Genomic DNA, 20,750 nt, shown 5'->3' on the forward strand with positions numbered 1-20,750 from the left:
AGTGTCACATTATTTTCTGGTTATGAGGAGGTACATTTTCATTTCAATTCCATAAATACAAAATTTTTCCCATAGGGTGGGCTGAAGACTTGATCACAGTGTTACAAGAGAGGGATTTTTGATTTTTTTGTTTGAACCTGTCTCTTACCTCAGAAAATCACTTAATCTCTCTGTAAAGTAGATTTAACAGTGGTTCATTTGATGCTTATGGTGTGATTAATAATTATTAATATTTGTAGAATGAATTGCATTTATGTGTGTGTTTGATAGTGTTACACTGAACAGCCTTTAAATGGAAAAATACCTAGAGGCAGACACAGCAACTGCAGCTAGCAATGAATGTGCATGAAGTCAGATGCACAGACTGTATAAAATCACTAGCAAGAAACACTGCTAATGCTGACAGAGCTTATGGTATATATCATTGTTGTGGATCATAAGGAGATAAGCCAGTATAAATTTATTCCCAGTTGTGTACTCTTCAAAAATCTATTGGTGAATGCTGTAAATTCTATTTTAAATGTTGCACTTTTCTGTAGGTAACAGTAATTAAAAGAAAGCAAACATCTGTATGTGCTGCATGCGCACCAGTGGAGCTAACAAAGGATTTCTTTAATTAAAACAATCATATATTGAGTTTTGAATTACCTTTTAGATACTTAAATTGTCAAGCAAGCATTTTGTGCAGGAAGGGTTTTCAGTATATAATTCCCAAAGGTAAGTCAATTAAAGCTGCAACACTTTCCTGAATTTGAATCTCTAGATCAACTGCTTTTTTCCTAGTTGTACATTTTCCTTCTGTGCATTTATTTCAAATGTTAATAAAGTTTTCATCTACAAAAGGTTCAGAATTGACAGAACAAAACTCTTCCTTTTTAAATCATGACAACTACTACTGTTTCTGTCTGCAGGTAGTGGAGGACATGCTAGAGGACGAGGAAGAAGAGGATGACAGAGATGACAAGGTAATTATCTTTCCTAGCACTTGGGTAGCTGCGGAGGGGAAAATTTAGACGTGACACTGTTTTTACAGACAGTTAAAAAAGGAGTTGAAGTGTTTTAGTCCAGAAAATCGGACAGAGCTGTTTATCATCCTAACAATGCTACAGTGCATTGCAGGAAAGGACAGAGGACTATAAATCCTGCTTTTCTGGGTGTTTTTTTTCTTGGTCCAAAGCTGAACCATTTTTTCTGCCAGGAACAAAAATAGTGCAGCCTGTCTGGAACTTGATACCTCTTGTGAAGATAACTGCAGTGACAACTGGTTTTGAAGGACAAAAGATTGTCCTGAGTATTACAAATAGGGCTGCACTTTAGGGGGAAAATGGTGTGTCAATAGCAACTCCATACTGGTTAAAGTGGGATATTTACATGTATAATTTTCAAGGAATTACTTGCTGGAAGAATGGCTGAGATGTGAACACTGTTTGACATTTAAATGATCACAATGCTTATAGACATCAACTTGATTTGAAGTTGGCATTGTGTCCCAGCAAGCCAGAATTCTGATGCAGATCATTCAGCCATTTGAGCAAATGTGGTTCTGTTTGGAGGTGGCTGGTTGGGTAGAGGATTGCAACTGCAGTAAATAACAGCTCATTTCCACACCTTATTGAGCCAAGCTATGGGACTGCTTGGATTGCTTGTCCCCCAAGGAGAGGGAAAAGCCAGAGAAAAGAAATTAGAATGACCTTGCACCACTGAAGCAGTGGCTGATGCTGGCAGGACAGCTTTCTGGTGAGACGAGTACAGTGAAGACAGCCCCATTGTTGCTGGTATTTTCATACCAGGAAGGTGATATTTGTGGAAGAAAAGAAAAGGGGAAAATTTTTACAAGAACTCTGGATTAAAATACAGATGATTTTGACCTTCACAGATGTTACCACACTTCTGTTGTAGTACAGCAATGATTTTTTCCTTTTTTTTTCAAGGGGAGAAAAGAAGCGTATCTTAATTTATGGCCTTGACCTTTGTTTCTAGTTGAGATGTACAGTTACATACCACTGTAAGAACTCATATGATGGCAGAAGCATTTGAAATGTCAGAAAATTCACTGTGATTAGTTAATCCTCTGAATGATTATTTTTCTGTTAGCTAACACCTAAGATCTGAGAGATGATAAAAAAGGAGTATTTTGCTCATTGCATTGCCAGCTCAAATCTTTTACAATTGACAGAAAGTTATGATGTGATATTCTTCTATACATCACTTAAATTGTTAGCTACATCATTTATGAATCGGCAAACACTGTAGTAAGAAAACCTTCTTTTACAAAACACGTGCTGGTTTTTAACACAAAACGATATGAGCACACACTTCTGGCAATAAAATATATGATTTATTGCAAAGGTCAGTCATGTAACTGTGGAGAGCTTGTATTTTAACTCAACATGCTGGCTTTTCTGATAAACACTGATCTGCCATCCATTTGAGGTCATTTTCTCTCGTTTCTCCCTCCTTTATTATTAGAGCTGGTGCAAAAGTATCATCCCAGTAACGTGTGTATTCCTGGATATTTTAATCACTGTGATTTGTTCACAAAGAGTAGTGTCTGACTGCTTGCAGTTTAAGCCAGCCTATATACTTACTGCATAGTGTTTTCTGGAAAATGCTAAACAAACTCTTTTTAAAGGGAAGATGAGGGAGGGGGTCAGCCCTCTCTTTTCCTCCCCAGTTCCCAGGTGATTAGCAGATGGCAGGCAAAACATACCCAGTTAGAAATATCAGTGTAGGTTTCAATGTTGTGATCTAATATTCAGCTTTCTCAAGTTGACACAAAAGTTAAAAAAACATTTTTCTAGATCTAGTTACCAAGGTTGAATAAAAGTAAGTACTGACATTACCATGTGCATTCAGTGAGCCCTTTTACTGTATATTTAAGAGCTGTCTTTCTATACAGAAGGTGTTTAGGTTGATTTTTATAAATTCAAAGCTGTCTTCATCATTGGAAACATTTTGAGTTCTCGTGATTGAATGTTCTCTTTGAATGGAAAAAGAAAATCACACTTTTTAAAGTAAGCATGTATAGACTACTGTTTACATTCAGTACTCTGCACAGTGGGCGTTATTTTGCACTGGGTGAAACTGTAAAACACCAACACGTTGTTAGGACTGAACTGTTTGTTGTTAGAAAATGGTAGGGTGTTTTTTTCTGGTGTATAAGACATACTGTTAAATACTGCTGTCCTTCTTACATCTTTTTGTCAAAGTGGAAGGGTGCAGTTTCCTATTATTTTACTTCGTATATGTGTTTTCTTAAAGCCGTGTCCAAAATGGAGTTTTGTGAGAAGACATATGTATGTTTTGTAACACCACCTGGTAGTGGCCTCTGGCTTTTTCTGTTTCTTTTTTTTTCATATGGTATAATAGAAAATTCAGGTAAATGGGTCTTCTTATGCGATAAAAGTAAAAAGATTAATAAATGTGCCAAAGCCTCACTTTAATTGAAACTGAAGCATATGTTGCAAGTATGTAAAATACATCCTAGATGTCTGGCGATGGCCAGTGTCTTTGCTTTCCCTGATAATCACAAGGCAGCTATTAGTCCTGTAACCTTTGGACTTAACAGTAAATGGGCTATTACACGATGCAGAACTGGAGCATCTGTTTTCCATTCAGTAAAGACCCCTTGCAGGCTTTACCTAAGCCTATCCATATGTTTTCACTTAGCAGATTGTTGGGCGAGTATGAAAAGTGTCTTTCTTTAGAGCCAGCTTAGATATTAGTCACTTGCTCGCAGTGAAAGGGCAACCTTTTGGCTACTTGATGGGCATGCACTGATGTAAGTTATGGGACGTGTGATGGAGGGATGTTGCTCAACAATGCAAAGTTGCAGAGCTACAGGAGTAATAAACTGGGCATGATGAATGCTCAAGTGTATGCAATTATTTAAAATAATGCATTTTATGAATATTAGTGGTGTGTAATACTGAGGGGAGTTTGACAAGGTGGATCTGCACTTGCCACATTATTTAGTATTATTTTAATGTTAGGGATTTTAGTGACTTCTTTTTTACCTTCTGCTGTATGTTAAGGTAGACAGGACTATCAATTTAAGGTAGCAGGAAGTTGTTTTGGTTTTTTTTTAGGTTTTTAACTAGAGAATATTAACTTCTTAATTCCATGTTCAGTTACAATATGACTAATAAATTAAGATGGCAGGTACACTTCTTATATCGCTTACAAAGTGGTGCTTAGCAGCTGAACACTTTTTTTTCCTAATTTTATTTCTTTGTCCTATTATGTATTTAGGAACTGTTCATAAATTAATACTTCTTTTTTCCAAGAAATGACACTAGATTCTGTATTCCATATGTTCTGTACTGCTTGTGAAACCTATGCCAATGCCAGATTTACAGTTTAATCTGATTTCACTCCTGTCTCTTTTTTTTCTGTTGTCGTTGTTGTTTGGCTCCCTTCCAAACACTGGCTTCACACTATCTTACCAAATAATGGTCACTTAAATTACATGAAGTCAAGTTATCAACAAGCTATCAAAAGGATTTTCACACAGTTATAATAATGTAGTGGTCAATATGCATAATCTACGTATATAGGATTTCAGTTTGTCTTTTAAGGGGCACTTGACTCATTTAAGAAGCTCCAGGTAAGATTTCAGATGATCACAAAGAATCCCAATTCAGCATTTTCTGGAAAACCCTCAGCATGCCACAGAATTGGGCCAGTGAGCAATGCTACTATTGCAGATTTAAGTGGAAGAAGATGCATGGTACGAGCACTATTTTATTTTACCTTTTTATTAGCAGTAATAATATTTTATTAATACAAAATATTCAAATCGTATGCACCCTTGACTACTCTCTCTCTAGGCTTTTGTTCTTTGGAAAATTCTTTGCAGTTCTGAGTCAATGTTACTACCTTTCAAGATAACTAGAAGATTTTATAATGAACAATAGTTGAGTCAAATTAAATTACATTTTAGAGCTGTTAATTGTCCTGCTGAGAAGTACCAACTTTGTTTTCAGACCAAGATATGTTCCTAGCCTGTCTTAGAAGCATGCCCTGCATTTTGCCAAGATGATGAGTAGGAAGAAAGATAACTCCAATGTAGGCTATATTTTTATACCCTGTAATAGAGAAGATTGTAGTCTATTGTAGTGGCAGTTATTTCCTATAAAATAAATAGCGGGAAAACAATACAGAAATAGAGAGTGGAGTGAGGAGAAAACTCTAGAATGAATAAATCCATAGATTCACCTTTAGCTTGATTCCACCATTAAATTCTACATGAATGTAGCACCTAAATACCAACTGTAAATTAAAACTTAGTAGCTTTCAGTGAAAACTTCATATGAAACTGCTGTTCCTTAAAAGCTTAGCTAAGTTATGTTTACTTATCAAACAAGCCTACAACAGGGCAATCTGCAGTACATAGCTGCAGAGGTCAAACTTGTCAGTGCAGTTTGGGTTCAGCTCAGCTTAGTTATTCATATAGAGGTGGTGATAGAAGGCATGTGATTTTTATCAAAACCATGCGTAATATGAAGGAATGATGGTGTAGACTGCTTCAACCCCTACACTGGGTATCAGCTGTAGCTGTTTCTGATCATTGGATCACCCCAAAGTCACTTTTGTCGGGATGTACCTTGGATCATGTGGAGCCTTTGCACCAGAACTTCCGGAAAGAGGAGTTTTCACCCTGCCTCATTCTGGGGCATGGGATGTGCTTTGTGATCAAAGTGTACACCTTTGAAGACAGGTGACTTGGACAGCCTTCTGAGCAGCTTAGTTTTAATGAGATCAGACTTCTTCCTCCTGGTGCAGTCCTGAAATACTGTCAAAATTAGTGGAGTAAAATGAGTATTACTGACATCAGAATCTGAGATTTATATATGAAGTTTGGCACTCAAGGAGGTGTATGTGTGAGATGATCCCTGGGGGACTTTGGGTCTAAAAACTGTTGAATGAATTACACTCATCCATGTACATGGGTTTTTTTCACCTGAGACTAATATAGTGTGGATAATGTTCCTCATTTATTAAGTAACCCAAGTATAATTCAATGAATTATTAAATCAAATGAAGAATATGTCTTAATTATGTTAGCTGTTTCAGAATATGACATGATTTTGTCCTACAGTTTTTCTCTACCCTGAATATTATTTCTTAATATAACTAAGCAGATTGAAATCCTTTGAGATCAAGCAAAGGTTTATTTTCAACTAGCTCCTCAGAAAGTAACTTTATAAAATGGGATATAGTAAAAACATCTGTATGGTCTTCTCTGTGGCTCAGGGAAGATGAATTATGAGTTGAGGAAACAATCAAAAGCTTTTACAGCTGGTTCTCTTTGAAACCTTCCTTCAGGTTGGTTTACTCCTGAGCTCCAAAGGCCTCCAACTCTTATCTGGCTTTAAAAGTAGTGAGAATAGATAATTCTTCATTATCTAACAGAATTTTTTAACCTAGTTTCACAATGAATTATATTCTGTTTAAGCTGCTGCCATGAGCAGCTTGCGATTTGCAAGTGCTCAAGATGAGGTTTTATAGGCTTGGAGCAACCTGGTCCAGTAGAAGTTGTCCCTGCCCATGGCAGGGGGTTGAAACTGAATGAGCTTTAAGGTCCCTTCCAACCCAAACATACTAGGATTCTGTGATCGTAAGCAATCCATGTAGTCACTGATAGCTAAGTGACAGCTAGTGACCTGAATATTTCTCCAGGTTTCTCCATAGCTCCCCATTTTAGCCTTCTAAAGGACAGCACCAAACACCTGTTTTAGAGAGATGCCATTTGAACTTGTTCTTCAGCAACATGTAGAGCCCATAATACATTATTCTTCATCTGAGTCCCACAGAAAGCAGAGAGTAATGGGTAAGGCAGAACTTTGGAAGCCTGGTAGAAGAAAAATGATGTTTGAGATGTACTAGCCTGAGGATGAATGCTGCATGGGCCCAGTCCATGGTGGCAAAAATGTGGCTGCCACAGTCTCTGTGAATGAGAATGGAGGACCAGCAGAGGTGATGCTGTGAGAGAAGAAAGTGTCCATCAACGCAACTATCTGTAAAATGAGTGGCATGTCATGTTCTGGGTTTTCAGCTGAGGTTTTATGCTGAGGGTCACAGCACAGCACAACTCAAAAGCCTACTTTTTAAGCTAGGTGTGTGCCTTTGACTTCGCTGAAATATGAGAAAAATTTTAAGCTGAACTGCAAAAATTTGCCATGACATTTTATCAGGCATTGCTGTGCTTTATGGTGGAAAATACAGGAATATGGGAAAACAAACAAACTGCAAGTTCTTACAAACAATATGCATATATTCCATTTGTAGTTTGAAGTGTCTATGTCGGTAGAAGATTTCATACTCTTTAGTTAGTATTGATATATGGGAATTTTCTGGACAGATCATTCAGGCAAAATGTGATCCCAGCAAAATGAAAGAGGCATCCCCATGCTCAGGAATTGAAGCTGAGAGCTTCCCCTAGAGGAGTGTGGTATGGAATTACAATTGATGCTGTGCAGTATCATCCACAAGGACACACACTGCGGTGTGATAGACAGCAGAGTCCACCACTGCTCAGGTTTCATCTGCTGGTAGATGAAGAGGTACATTTGGCGTAAACAAAACATGTGGGCAAACAGTGCATACAACTATCTTCATTCTCTCTCCTTTTCATTTTGTAGATATGAATTTTATGCATTTGCTGATAACTCCTAGAAAAGCTCCAAAGGTGTGATATTTACCAGGGCAGTTTGACCTATAAATGAATTGTTGCGATTGCTTCAGAAGGCTTTCAGTACACTTCCATTCAGAACAGGCAACTGGTTCTACCTGTCCCAGCAGGAGGAGATACAGCTCATAACTAGCAGGTATCTGTGGGTGGCTAGAGACTTTTCGCTGGTTTTGTTTGTAGGCATCTTCTGCTTCACTCTCATGGAGTGTGCATGCCTTTTTGAGGAAAAAAACATGTATTAGAATATTGATAAATAGGACGACATCATCTCTGCCACAAAAAGCTTTGTCTAGTCCTCAATCCTGCACTATTGCTTCCACTTTCTGTTGGAATATGTGTTAAAGCAGTTGTTTGTTCCTTCATTTTTGTAGCTTCCTGGGTTTGGTGTCCATTGACATCAGTTGTGCACCACATATGAAATGTGCTTATTTTTCAGTACTCCAGCCTTAGAGGCGATTCCTTAATCACAGGAACTTTCCATTAAAACACTTCTATATATTTTAAAGTGTAAGTGCAGGGAAAAATACATTGGGTTTCAGTGTGGGACGAGTATATATTTTTGTTGATATTTAGCAGACTTGAAAATAACCAGTGAGATGTGTGGCTGCTATGAGCAGGATGGGGCTTTTCTAATTACTGTGGAACTCTTATCTCTACTTGCACAGTTTATGTGGGTTGGTGGTAGATCTGGCCAGCAGAAGAGGCAGCAGTTTGCCAGTCGTCGGTAGACTTGCTAAAGCCAAGCAGTTGATTTGTGAATTCCTACCTCTGTCATTGCAGAGCACCCTTTCAGTGGGGCTGGGACATCAGCTGCTGCTGCCTAGCATGGACTCATAAGAGGTCAAGTGTTGGAGCCAATTGCTGGCAAAGGAAATGGGTTTTCAGTGTATTTACTGACTATTATGTTGAGGTACACGTCAAGGGTACAAATGCCCATCTACAAGCCCTGTAAGAGCAGCTCTGAGTCAAGGAGTCTGAGGGAGCAAGAGGAGGAATACAGAGAGAGGTGTAGACAAAAGGCAAAAACCAATGTAGAGACAAGTTAAGGAGCAGGGGTGGCTGGATGCTGGCAGGCAGGAGTGTGGGGAAGGATGCTGGGATATACACCAGAAGGCAGAGAGAACCCACACAGCGCTGGGTGGAGGTATGCTGGGGAGTAGGCATGGACTGATCATCCACGATGCAGGCATGTGCAGAGCTTACCTTAAATCTCACATACTGTAATTTTGGAGCATTTGGCTTCATCATCTCACTACTTTGGATGTAGTCTTTGGTGTATGGTCAAAAATTAGAATTTATGGCATGTGGAAAAGGAGTAAACAGTTGTTTCAGCATTCTGGCTTAATATTAAATGTGACTTAAGGACTTGGGTGGTATCTGTGTTATCTACATGATCAGCAAATTAATGTTTGACTGGTTTGGGAGCCAGTGGGGTAATACGATAGGTTAACATACAGCTGTAGCAGTCTGATAATGCAGTGTTTTTATTGATCGTCTGTGTAACTACACCAGGTATTATGTTTGCTTGTCACAGTGCTTACTGCCTGGGGTAGTTGAGCAAGTTACTGTTCCACTGAGTTGACCCCAAACTCCCAAAGTCTTTCAAGCAAACTCCTCAGATTTCATACACTGGCAATTCCTTTCCTTTTCTAATGGGCTATATTAAAGAAAATGTGTCACCTTTTGCACTATGTAATACTAAACCAGATCAGAATTCATGCACAATTATGTCAGTGGAAATCTAATATTACAAACCTGCTTATCTTGAGATAGCACATGGAAAAATAAACTTGCACAACTGACAACTGACTTGATTCTGACAGTAAGTAATTTGTATGTGGTTGAGCCAAGGCTATTGGTTATTATATATAGGTTATTTTCATACATCTCAAAAAAACTTATAAGACATATGGCTAATAAATATTAAGGTATTGTTTCTTTCTCCTTTCTCTTTCTCCTAAATCCTTTCTCTTCTTATCATTTCTTGGCCTGCTTAAGTACTAAAGTAATGAAGTCCAGGATGGGAAAAACAGATTTCATGTTAGCAAACTTTTTGTTCTGAAGGCTAAGAAGTTCAGAAAAACAAAATGGACACCACTCATTTACGTAATGTCACAGATATCTAATGGCATCCAGGTAACACAGAACTCTGAGAGAAAAACATTCTATTGAAAAACCATTGTTTTCTGTTTTTCTTTAACAGTGTGAAGAGGTCAGAACATCGTTGCTAATCTGAAGCTTTCTTGCAACCAGAAATAGTAATTTAAGATCTATTGCTCAGCAGATGTGCTTTTTTAGTGTTTTACACAAAAGAATGGTGCAATTCCTCCTACCTTCAGCATATACATCTGTGGTTTTGCCCTTTAACGGATGGTATTAGCTATAATTTAAAATGAAGTATGAAAAAGCTGTTCCCCTTTAATTTAAATTCACCTGTAATTTAAATTTTTAATACCAATACAGAAAGAGTATATAGAAATCCTTTGGAATACTGTCTCTGCTGCTGAGTAGGAGGTTAATTAGTGGTTGGAATGGGGTTTTCTTGTTTTGTTTGTTTTGTTGTGTGTGTTTGTTGGTATTGGGGGGGGGGGGGGGGATGGGTTTGGTTTGGGGTTTTTTGTTTTTTTTTTTTTTTTTTTTTTTAATTTTGGAAGGAATTTGAAAATTTGAAGGAATTTGAAATTTCTGCATAAGTTTGTGTGCATCAAAGCATCTTCCTGTCTATTCTGTGAAGACCCAGGGCTGCTTTCCTTCACACTCTCAAAGAACAAATGCTGCCTGAATATTTTAGATCAATACATAGCATAAAGCAAAGATCCAGGAAGTGTTTACTCAGCTGTTTTTTATTTACACGACCCTATATTTTGATTGATAGAGGAATTGTTTGTATAGCATTCATTGTGGCTTCTGGACAGACTATTAAAAATTAAGATTTTATAGTATGTTCTGGAAATGCTTGAAGCTGCATTATAAGAAATTACATTATATAATGTTAGAGACCAAGATCCAGTGTGCTACTAAATAGTTTTTCAAACAGTGTTAGGTTGTATATTCCTTTTCACCCACCTTCTCCAGAACATGATTCAGAAGAAGCTGTTTTCTAACACTGTGATATTAAAAAAAAAAGGCAAAAAAAAAGATCATGCTGATTTTTGAGGTCTTAACACATAAATACAAAAACGTGATTTCTTGAAAGTGCTGAAGATTTTTTTCTTTCCCATGAAATGTTGTCTGCTTGATAATGGACTGAAAGTGTTGAGATAACAGCTGCAGGTAGTCATTTTCTTGGTTTGCTTTTGCAAATCAGTGCCCACAGACTACAGAGAGGAACTGCAATGGCCTACTGAAAGTTGCTTTCTAGTGAGACTAAAAGCATTTTTCAAAATAATCTAATCAAGAATGTAATTGACACTGTGCTCCAGAAAAATTTACCAAGCAAACACAGGCCACCTTAAGGTGTGAAATTCTGTTTTGGGGGTCGTATTGTTTCAGGAGACTGGTCTCACTGGCCAGCTTGGAGAGGAAAACACAACAGTTTGGACCAGGACCATGTATTCTTCTGATGCCAGTTAGACATCAGAGACTGCTCGTCCAAGGGCTGTAGCCCCCAAAAGCCACAAACAAAACCTAGCAGAGACAGAGCAGCACTTCATGCTGTTGAAGCTCTCCCCCAAAAAATTTGTTGAGAAACCTCTTTCCTAGTAATCCAGGTATTTGGCATTGTGTCTATTGGTTTAGTGAAAGAACAGCACAACCCCCTCCCGGGAGCCTGCTGAAAGCATAATATAGGGAAAGTTCATGTTTTGTATCTGCAAATTATTGTTTTGATAAGAAGCTCAGGTGTCACCACAGATATAATCTATTGAGTTTGAAGAAATACTATTTCTTTTTAAAAGCAGGTTAGCATTAAAATGCAAGGGAAAGTAGAACATTATTCAAGATTTGATAAAGTGTGTAGAACAAAGTGAGATTCTTTCTCCAGATGACCAAATCAGAGTGGTTGTAAAGCATAGAAAGTAATTACTGAACCCTAGATTGTTTTTTGAATCAAATATATTGGGTTGTTAAGTTATTTTTCCTGCACTATACTGTTTATTTTTTATTGTCACAACAGTAGAAGAAACTTCCTTTGCTGTTTCTTTTTTTCTTTTATGTGGCTTGGTGATCAAGTTATTGATTACCCACTCATCCCCAAATCCTTTAATTTTTGCTCTGCAATTCACATTTTGATGACAAATAGGACCCTGGAATACCTATTTTCTTCAAAGTTCTTTCGGGAAAAGAAACAGTTTAAGTATTGTTCTTCCAGGTCATTCACAAGTATTACTTGAGGGTCCTCAAGCATGCAGGAATGTTTTACAGAATTTTCTTCTTTATTCTCATTTTAATACTGTGATTATGTGTTTACTGTTTTAATGTGTGATTTCAGATTGTTAAGATTCAGCAGTCTATCCATGTGTCCAGAGCTAGAGTAGAGAAAGAAAGGTCTTTTCTCCTTCCTTTAATCTTCTCCTATGCCAAAACCCTGGGGGAGCAAGTCTGTGAATAGTGTTATTTGTCACAAGTATTAATAGTTCTAGGAAATTACTGTTTCATAATGAGCAGGACACTGGAGTAACTCTGAGCAAATATGGGAAGAGTGAGTCAGGGGAAAAGGTACAGGGGAGGCAGAGAGGAGAAAAGAAAGAATCTGTATGATATATTTCACTGGGATAGGTGGGGACAATGAATGAAGAACTTGCAAGGACATTGCAGAGCTCTGTATTTGTGGGGCATTTCAAATGTATAAATATAATTTGCTTGAATTATGTCTTTTAAGGTGATAAGCACACAGTGACTTGGAATTTGTGGCCAAGTTAATACAGATCAGTACACAAGGGGTTTTGTTTTTTTTCTCCACAAACCCTAAGTGATCTGTGTTCACAGTTCCTTTGGGAGGAAAGGATGGCCAGAAACATCCAGTCCCTGTAGTTTCACAACAGATTGCTTGAAGATCCAAGGTTAAAATAAAAATGTATTAAAAATAGATAAAAAGAATTTGACTAAACTGGACTACAAAGTCAATTAAGGCTTGGTCCCCAAAATCAGTATCAGGACTGGGGCATCTAGGATGGGTTCAGTACCTCCTGCCAGCTTCTCAGGAAGCTGAAGAGAGTTGGAGGAATTTGTTTTCAGAATCTGATTGTGAAAAACAGTCACAAAATACAATATTACCTTTTAAAAGAAACTTAAAAAAAATAAAGAGTCTACAGTCAGTGCTGTCTTACATCATGTTCTTATTTATTTTTTCAGTAATTCCGCTTACAAGTATGAGATCTGTAATGACTTCCAGAAGGTCTAAAAGGACATATTTCCTCAAAGATGAAACTAAACAGCAGAGATGTTGCTACAGTTATGCTCTAGTAGTATCCTGCTTTGCTTTCTCCATCAGTTATCTCCAAAAGGGTTAGTCAAGGATGGAGAGCACCGCAACACTGTCTCACTACTTAACACGCGTGGTGTTGTTCTTTTCTTTCGGATATGTCAATACCATCAAGACACTCTATGATTCTTCTGGGCACTATCAACATCTTTATGCACAGTTGTATCCTAGCAGAGCATGTAAGGACAGAAAACAGAAGCATAGCCTGAGCCCTGGCGCACATTTATAAACTATGATATACTAGACCGGTTACCTGCTATTAGGACTTTGCTAAGTTTTTATGCTTAGAAAACCTTTATTTTCTTCCTTCTCCCTCCTTTTTTTCCATGTACAATTCTTCCTATTCTTATGCTCTAGGAGGAAATTGGAACTGTGATTAGATATGCTAAATTACCTCCACCATAACTATGTATAATTTGCAGCATGTAGTTATTGCTGTTATTTTACAGGTTTATGTCTTATTTTAACCACAGTAATGTTGGCTAGGTTTTAAAAATGTTTGTTGAAAGTAACTTTTGTAGTAAGGAATATCAAATGGGGGTGGATGACATTAAAGCATATTGCTTTTTAATAATATTTTGGGTGAATAAATTGGATCCTTCTTTTAATAATATACATCTTTTCCAATTATGATACTTATGATTTGCTCCATAATATTGGGCAAGCTGGAGAGGGGAAAGCTTAGTGCAACTCTGTCACTGGAATCAACTAGGGGATTTGCACCACATAAATGAACTATAAAAAAAGTTGGAAACAAAAAAAACTACGTGGAACAGTGTAATAAATAATAGCCTCTTTGCCATTGAGCAGATCTCAACCCTCTGATGCTGGAACTGCATTTAATGAGACAGTGCTATATATAGTGGTGCCCTTGTACTTGGAAAGGATCTTTTAGGCACTCACAAAATACACACAAAAGACACAACATGGTAACAGCTGAGGAGGGCAAGTAAAGCCTGTGCATGAAATATTAAAAATAGCAATGCTTACCCGCTGTGAAGAGATGGCTTTCTATACTACTTTTCTGAGAAGTGGTTCCCATTTTACTTTGGTTTAACTAGTTGCTTTGTTACCTTGCACGCTCAGAAGTAATTGGTAGATTACTCAAAGAGGGTAGAATCATATTAGCCAAAAGGCACAAGTTCTTCCCTGTGAGGGTGCTGAGGCCCTGGCACAGGTTGCACAGAGAAGCTGTGGCTGCCCCATCCCTGGCAGTGTTCAAGGCCAGGTTGGATGGGGCTTGGAACAACCTGGTCTAGTGGAAGTGTCCCTGCCTGTGGCAGGGGGTTGAGCTTTAAGGTCTCTTCCAACCCAAACCAGTCTGTGATTCTATGATAAGTTATTATTTAATGCTTTTTTACTTTTTTCATTCACCTTTTCTGGTGCAGCCAATTTTTTTCTGCTCCCTGCTTCAAGGTAAACTTGTCCTCTGGGGATGTTGACTGGGAACCCCCTGGCTCTGCTTCAACAGGTCTCCCCTCCCCTTCCTAGGGCGAGTAACAAAAAAAGTTTTAACAGTGATGGTCATTAATTGTTACTAGTGTTATCGCTTACTAATGTCAATACTGCAACTAATAAAGAGCTTGAGCCGTCTCCCTGCTGTGGAGAGCAATCTCAAACACAACCCTGGAAGGAGGGTGCTCGTTCAGGCTGTGCCATCCTCATTTGCCACAGAATCTTCCTTACTTTCCCTTTACATTATCAATAGGGATATCTCTCAGTTGCCTCCAGGTACTGGAGGGAAATGCTTTGCATGCTACACACTTCAACCCTCTCCCATTTTGAGTGAGCCTTGTTAGTACTATATTAATATTTTCCATTCCATACGTTAGTGTTTTCAACCACATGGGAATCAAAAGGACTGAAGTCAATACAAAAGAGAATGAGATTTTGGGGATGAGATTTTGCAGCTGAGGCAGTGCAGTAGGACGCCTTTGTGGGAGCTCTGTGTTCAGGAGTGCTGTCTTCTCCAAAGCTCAGAGGCCATGCGTGACTGAAGCTCAGTATCTCAGGAGGAGGAAGAAATTCCCACGAAGTTTTGAGGCACTAACTTGGTAGCTGATTTCTGAACTCTTCTATCATAAAAAGTAAGCAAATTCAAAGGAAAATGCTGTTGTGTTTTTATATGTAAAGCAGATGTTCTCAGGTGATTTTCAGTTTGAGGTTGCATTCAAGGTATTCAGATTTCCTCTCCTCCCTGAGAACCCTGGAGATCTTCTTACATGCTTGGTTTTGTACATGCTACTGTACAACCATGTAATAAAATGAATCTATTCCAAAGCATGGATTGGCAGAGTTCAACAGAAGGAAACATTAGAATAGCTATTAGGACATAAGTATTGATGTAAGTGACCAGTGTTACAACCATAGGCATGCCATGTGTTCTCTTAGCCCCCATGTCCATAACCAGAGAAAACACAGTAAAATTAACTATTTATTCATTTGGGAAGGAAATGGTTAGCCAAAAGTAGAATTTGCAAGTTTTTTTTCTTCTAGAAGAAATCCGTGCTGTAGCTGGAAAACACGTGGCCATGTTTGTTCAGAAACTTTCTTTGAAGTTTGTTTTCACTATATGGCTGGGCTGAAAAAAACAGGAGATTTTTTTTTTTTTTATGTGTGCATATCTGTGCAATCCCTTTTAGCAAGCAGTGGACTGTAATCCTCAGTATTTTTTCCCTTGGCTACAATATCAGCAGTTGGTTTCTTGGCCTCCTACTACTGCTCTGACACATTTTAACATTGCAAGTATCTCAAATAATAAACAGGAAAGGTTTCATCTCATGTGTGCATTGTGTAAGCTTAATTTTCATAGTAACTTCTGTTCTGTGTTGTCACTCAAACTCCTGCTTGAATTCCACAAGAGATTTTGTGTTATAATTTGTCTGAAATGACGGACAGTTGTTCTACCCACTATTTTTATAATTTTATGGGAAAATGATGGTGTATGTGCTTAATTCTGCTATTAGTTTTATTATGCTCTTCATATTAATGCTGTTTTGGTAGTGAGTTCCACCACTGAGTTTTGCACTGTGGGGAAAAAATTTTGCTTTACCTCTGCTGCCTTTCAAGTTCATGGAACATTTCTCTCTAATGCCTTATGAGAGTAATTAAGAGTCCCAATTTACTTTCTCTAAACCATTCATTATTTTGAATATCTTGATTATGTTAATTCATCTTCTGTGTAAATTAAAATGTCTTAGTCCTTTCTGTTGCTCATTATCTAATTTTTCCTCTTACAATGTTCATTATTTCAATAGCTCTTGTCTGCATTTTTTCTGGATCTGCTTTTTTATTTTTATTTTTTATCATGAATTTTATCCCATCAGGTTATATAATGGTGCTAGGTAAAGTTAAACCACTAGTGATAGTAATTAATCTAACCTTGTTTCAGTCCTCAGAAATTTGACATCACCTCCTTAAGTAATTCTGTCACCTATAAAATTGGCATCTCAACCTTCCATGTTATTGATTTAAATTAATAACATCAGGTTAAATTAATAACATCAGGTCTGATACCAAATTTTATGATAGTTTACTATCAATCTTTTGAAATATATCTTCTGTTTTACCTCTTTCTCCTTGCTTAGTTATTTTAGCTTTTTTTTTTTTTTTTTCCTTAGGAACAGTCTGAAGGATTCTAAGTATCACACAAATCTGCCTCTTTACAAAAACAAAACCAAACAAACAAAAAAAGATTTAATCTAATACAGTTACTTATTGCAGTCTCTTTGATAACTGTTGTGCAACAAAGTCTAAATGCCTCATGTGTGTGTGCTTAATCTCAAACTGCCTCTCTAGAACAGTGCAGCTGTTCCAGAGGAATGGCACCTGCTCTCTTCCATGATTTCTTTGGAAAAAGGTTAAATACAGTGTAACCTTCCAGCCAGTTGTTTCAGTGATAATAAAAATTTCACAGCCTTCTCCCTGTTTACTTAGCATCACTGTGTCCTAGATATGACAACGTGTGCAGATCCAGGAGAAATAATGAGATCTATGGAAAGCAGGCACACCGGAGAAAAAAAGACATTTAACAATGCAGCTTTATTCCCTGCTGTTGTTGGACTGCAAATGGGTACTGAGTTTGTAACCAAGGCTGAAAAGCATTTAAACTTTATTTGCTAAACAATAAATAATACAAAGACTGTTTGCAGAAAGTTGAAGAAGAGAACTGTCATTGGATTCTTGCACTGTGGCTGGTGGTTCATGCTTTTCTGAGTGCCACTAAAACAAGTTGTGAATCTGGGAGAGGGGGAGGGGGAAAATCTTTTAAATTGTTTTGAGTTTGGGGTTTTGGGTTGGTTGGTTGGTTGTTTTTTTAGTATTGAGGCCTATAGGAATAAAATAGGTTATTCTAAACAGACTGCGCCTTGTTAGACATCATGCACTATACAGCACGCTCAATTAGAGGGCACTGGTAGAGTTGGAGAAACAGGAGGTGGCGCAGAAAGCAGGCATCTGCAGACAGCTTGTGCCAGCAAACCTTTGAAGCTGATGGCATCTTACACTGATCTCTGGCTTTTGCGAAAAATGTCAGGAAAGGATCAGGGATTTAGGAAGTGAGAGGTGGTCTCCAATTCTCTTTACAATTTCCTGTTTTCTTTCCTGAAAATAATTCCATGTTCACATGGGTCCTCTTCAAACAGGGACACATCATGGCTTGCATCTTTCTACAGCTTTCCTACAGCTTTTCCACATCTTTCTACAGCTGTTCCTCACAGACTGGAAGGGACCTTAAAGCTCATTTAGTTCCAACCCACTGATACGGGTAGAGACACCTTCCACTAGAGCAGGTTGCTCCAAGCCCCATCCAACCTGGCCTTGAGCACTACCAGGAATGGGGCAGCCACAGCTTCTCTGGGCAACCTGTGCCAGGGCCTCAGTACCCTCACAGGGAAGAACTTCTGCCTAAGATCTCATCTCAGTCTCCCCTCTGTCAGGTTAAAGCCATTCCCCCTTGTGCTGTCCCTACAGGCCCTTGTCCAAAGCCCCTCTCCAGGTTTTTGTAGCCCCTTTTTGGGCACTGGAAGCTGCTCTAAGGTCTCCCAGAGCCGGCTCTTCTCCAGGCTGAACCAGCCCAGCTCTCTCAGCCTGTCTCCAAGCAGAGCTGCTCCAGCCCTTGCAGCGTTTCTGTGGCCTCCTCTGGACTCATTCCAACAGCTCCACATCTCTCTTGTGTTGGGAGCCTCTGTCCCTTTTTCAAGCTAAATGCTGTTGGATACTCCTTTTGTTCATTCTAGATTCAGTCTTGTTTATTCATTTACTTAATGCCTGATATCAATTGAATTATTGAGGGGCACCTCACACTAAACCATGTCACCCAAGGCTCTGTCCAACCTGGCCTTGAACACCGCCAGGGATGGAGCATTCACAGCTTTCCTTGGCAACCCATTCCAGTGTCTCACCACCCTTACAGTAAAGATCTTCTTCCTTATATCCAATCTAAACTTCCCCTGTTTAAGATTTAACCCGTTACCCCTTGTCCTACCACTACAGTCCCTAATGAAGAGTCCCTCCCCAGCATCCCTATAGGCCCCCTTCAGATACTGGAAGGCTGCTATGAGGTCTCCACGCAGCCTTCTCTTCTTCAGGCTGACCAGACCCAACTTTCGCAGCCTGTCTTCATACGGGAGGTGCTCCAGTCCCCTGATCATCCTCATGGCCCTTCTCTGGACTTGTTCCAACAGTTCCATGTCCAATCACTACAGTCCCTAATGAAGAAATAGTATCGTCTGTGATCCAGTATATGTCCTATGTCATGGGTGGTCAAGTTAATACTGCCTGAAGAACAACAAATTTCCTGCCTTTTATATTTTTTTTTTTCATCTGCCGTTCCATAATTACAGCAATCATCTGGATTTTGTACTTGATTTTAACAATGCATTCCTTTCCTTTTTCCTTCTACAGCATCTCCATTCATAATCAGTTCAACTTAGCAAGTTTCGTTATTCATTTCTTAAAAGTAAATTCACCAAAGTTGACTGAAGACATGGTCTGGTAGCTTCTTCTACAATGTATTTTATTGTAAAGTAACAGATACCACAATCAAAATTTTGCTTTAGCTGCATTTTTTTCCGAAAAAAAAAGAGGTATGCATCTGTGTACGTAGTTGCCTTTTTCTTTTCAGCATTGCAGATTGTGTACACTACCAGAATGTGTGTACCTCTTAAAATGTTATCAGTCAGAGTGTCATTTACTGCGGTCCAGCATATATAAGTGCTTTTTTTTTTTCTTCTAAGACATTAGTTTGCTGAAGTGGATTTGAAATGAATGTAGAACAGACTACTGTAGTCTGTTAGACATTAAACCAGCATTGTTTCTATTACCCTTCACTGTGATTTTGTATATTCATGGACTCATCCTGTCTTCATTAGATGGCTCAGCTTTAGATCTTGTTCAAAATCTCAGTAGTTCCTAATAAACAAAGAGGGGCGGGTTTTTTTTTCCTGTATTTCAATAAAATAAGAACACAGTGGAGTCTTTTCAGGTTTTTTTCTGGATTTTCTCCAAAAGGACCCTAGAATTCTTGGCTCACTCTTCACTCCCGCCTACTGTTCCCCCAGAATATTTGCAGGGTTATTTTCTGTGTGCTACTTTTTTCTTCCCTTTTATATTGTTTTGCCTCAAATACCAAACTATTTTTCTACACTATATAATTTTCCAAAAGCAGAGCTTGAATATTTATGCAGGGGAATTATATATAAAAAGGAGTGTTTTTTAAAAGCTTCCTTTCTTTCTTCAATTTATTTACATTTGATAGATTTCTTGAATAATTGTAACTGCTGTTTGAAACATGTATTTATGTATGCATTGTCTTTGGATCATCACTTTGTTTTTCCTGTTGTAAACACGGTAGGCTTTCTTCTGAGCTGAAGTAGCAGAGCTAGTGATAGGAAGAGCACACTCCCCCTCCTGAGGGGAAATCTTCATGTTAACTCTGCAGTAGAAGTCTTAAGTCTGGAGTACTGAATCATCTTTTAGATCATAATTCAACTTCTTCCAATGGCTCTTCTCTTGGCAGTTCATATAGTGGTGGTGACAATTCTGAGGTTTCTGAGGTGACAGTTCTGTAGTCCAGCATTAGAGATGCAGGTATTTTGGCAGCAGAAGCAGTTACAGATGCTGTTGCTTAGGCTTCCCAGGTCTGGTTGATAAGTTAGTGTAAAATCATTATCTGTGTTTGTTTAGGTGATGACTTACTTATATAAAAATTATAAGATCATAATATCCTGTCAACATAGGGCTGGGAAACTTCCAGAGACAGTAGAGTAAATCTAAATGCAGACTTTGGTGCATAGATAATGTCCTAGCCCAGTATGGAGTTATTTTGAATATTCAGTTTCTGCCCAAATGCATGTTTATCATTACTGTAATTTTTACAAAGGGAAAATTAAAATTATGTTCTACATACACTAATGCATCAAATTTAACTTTTACACCTGCTACATTCAAGCCAATGTACTTCAGAACTGCAACAGAAATTTTAAACAACTCTTAACTCCAGCAGAACTCCATAATCTTCTTTTTATATCAATCAGTGTCAGCTGTTGGATATTTTTTTTTGAAAGATAAATTTTTAGGCTACTTTAAACTTTCAGAACAGAGCACTGCATTATTTTGATGAGGCTCTTGGTGGTA

The 20,750-nt window shown here is 38.2% G+C and overlaps 1 protein-coding gene across 2 annotated transcripts in view; it reads left to right on the plus strand.

Annotated features, from left to right (window-relative positions):
* MCTP1 (multiple C2 and transmembrane domain containing 1) overlaps positions 1–20,750 on the plus strand; it is a 260,031-nt gene that overhangs the window by 220,046 nt on the left and 19,235 nt on the right. For both annotated transcript variants that reach the window (XM_062617486.1, XM_062617487.1), the window contains one exon: positions 912–965. In XM_062617486.1, the coding sequence (XP_062473470.1) occupies positions 912–965 (54 nt within the window). The remainder of the gene's footprint in view (positions 1–911; positions 966–20,750) is intronic.

Source organism: Pezoporus occidentalis, unplaced genomic scaffold (assembly GCF_034315485.1).
Source record: "Pezoporus occidentalis ecotype Australia unplaced genomic scaffold, CSIRO_AGI_Poc_V1 ctg197, whole genome shotgun sequence".
NCBI lineage: Eukaryota > Metazoa > Chordata > Aves > Psittaciformes > Psittacidae > Pezoporus > Pezoporus occidentalis.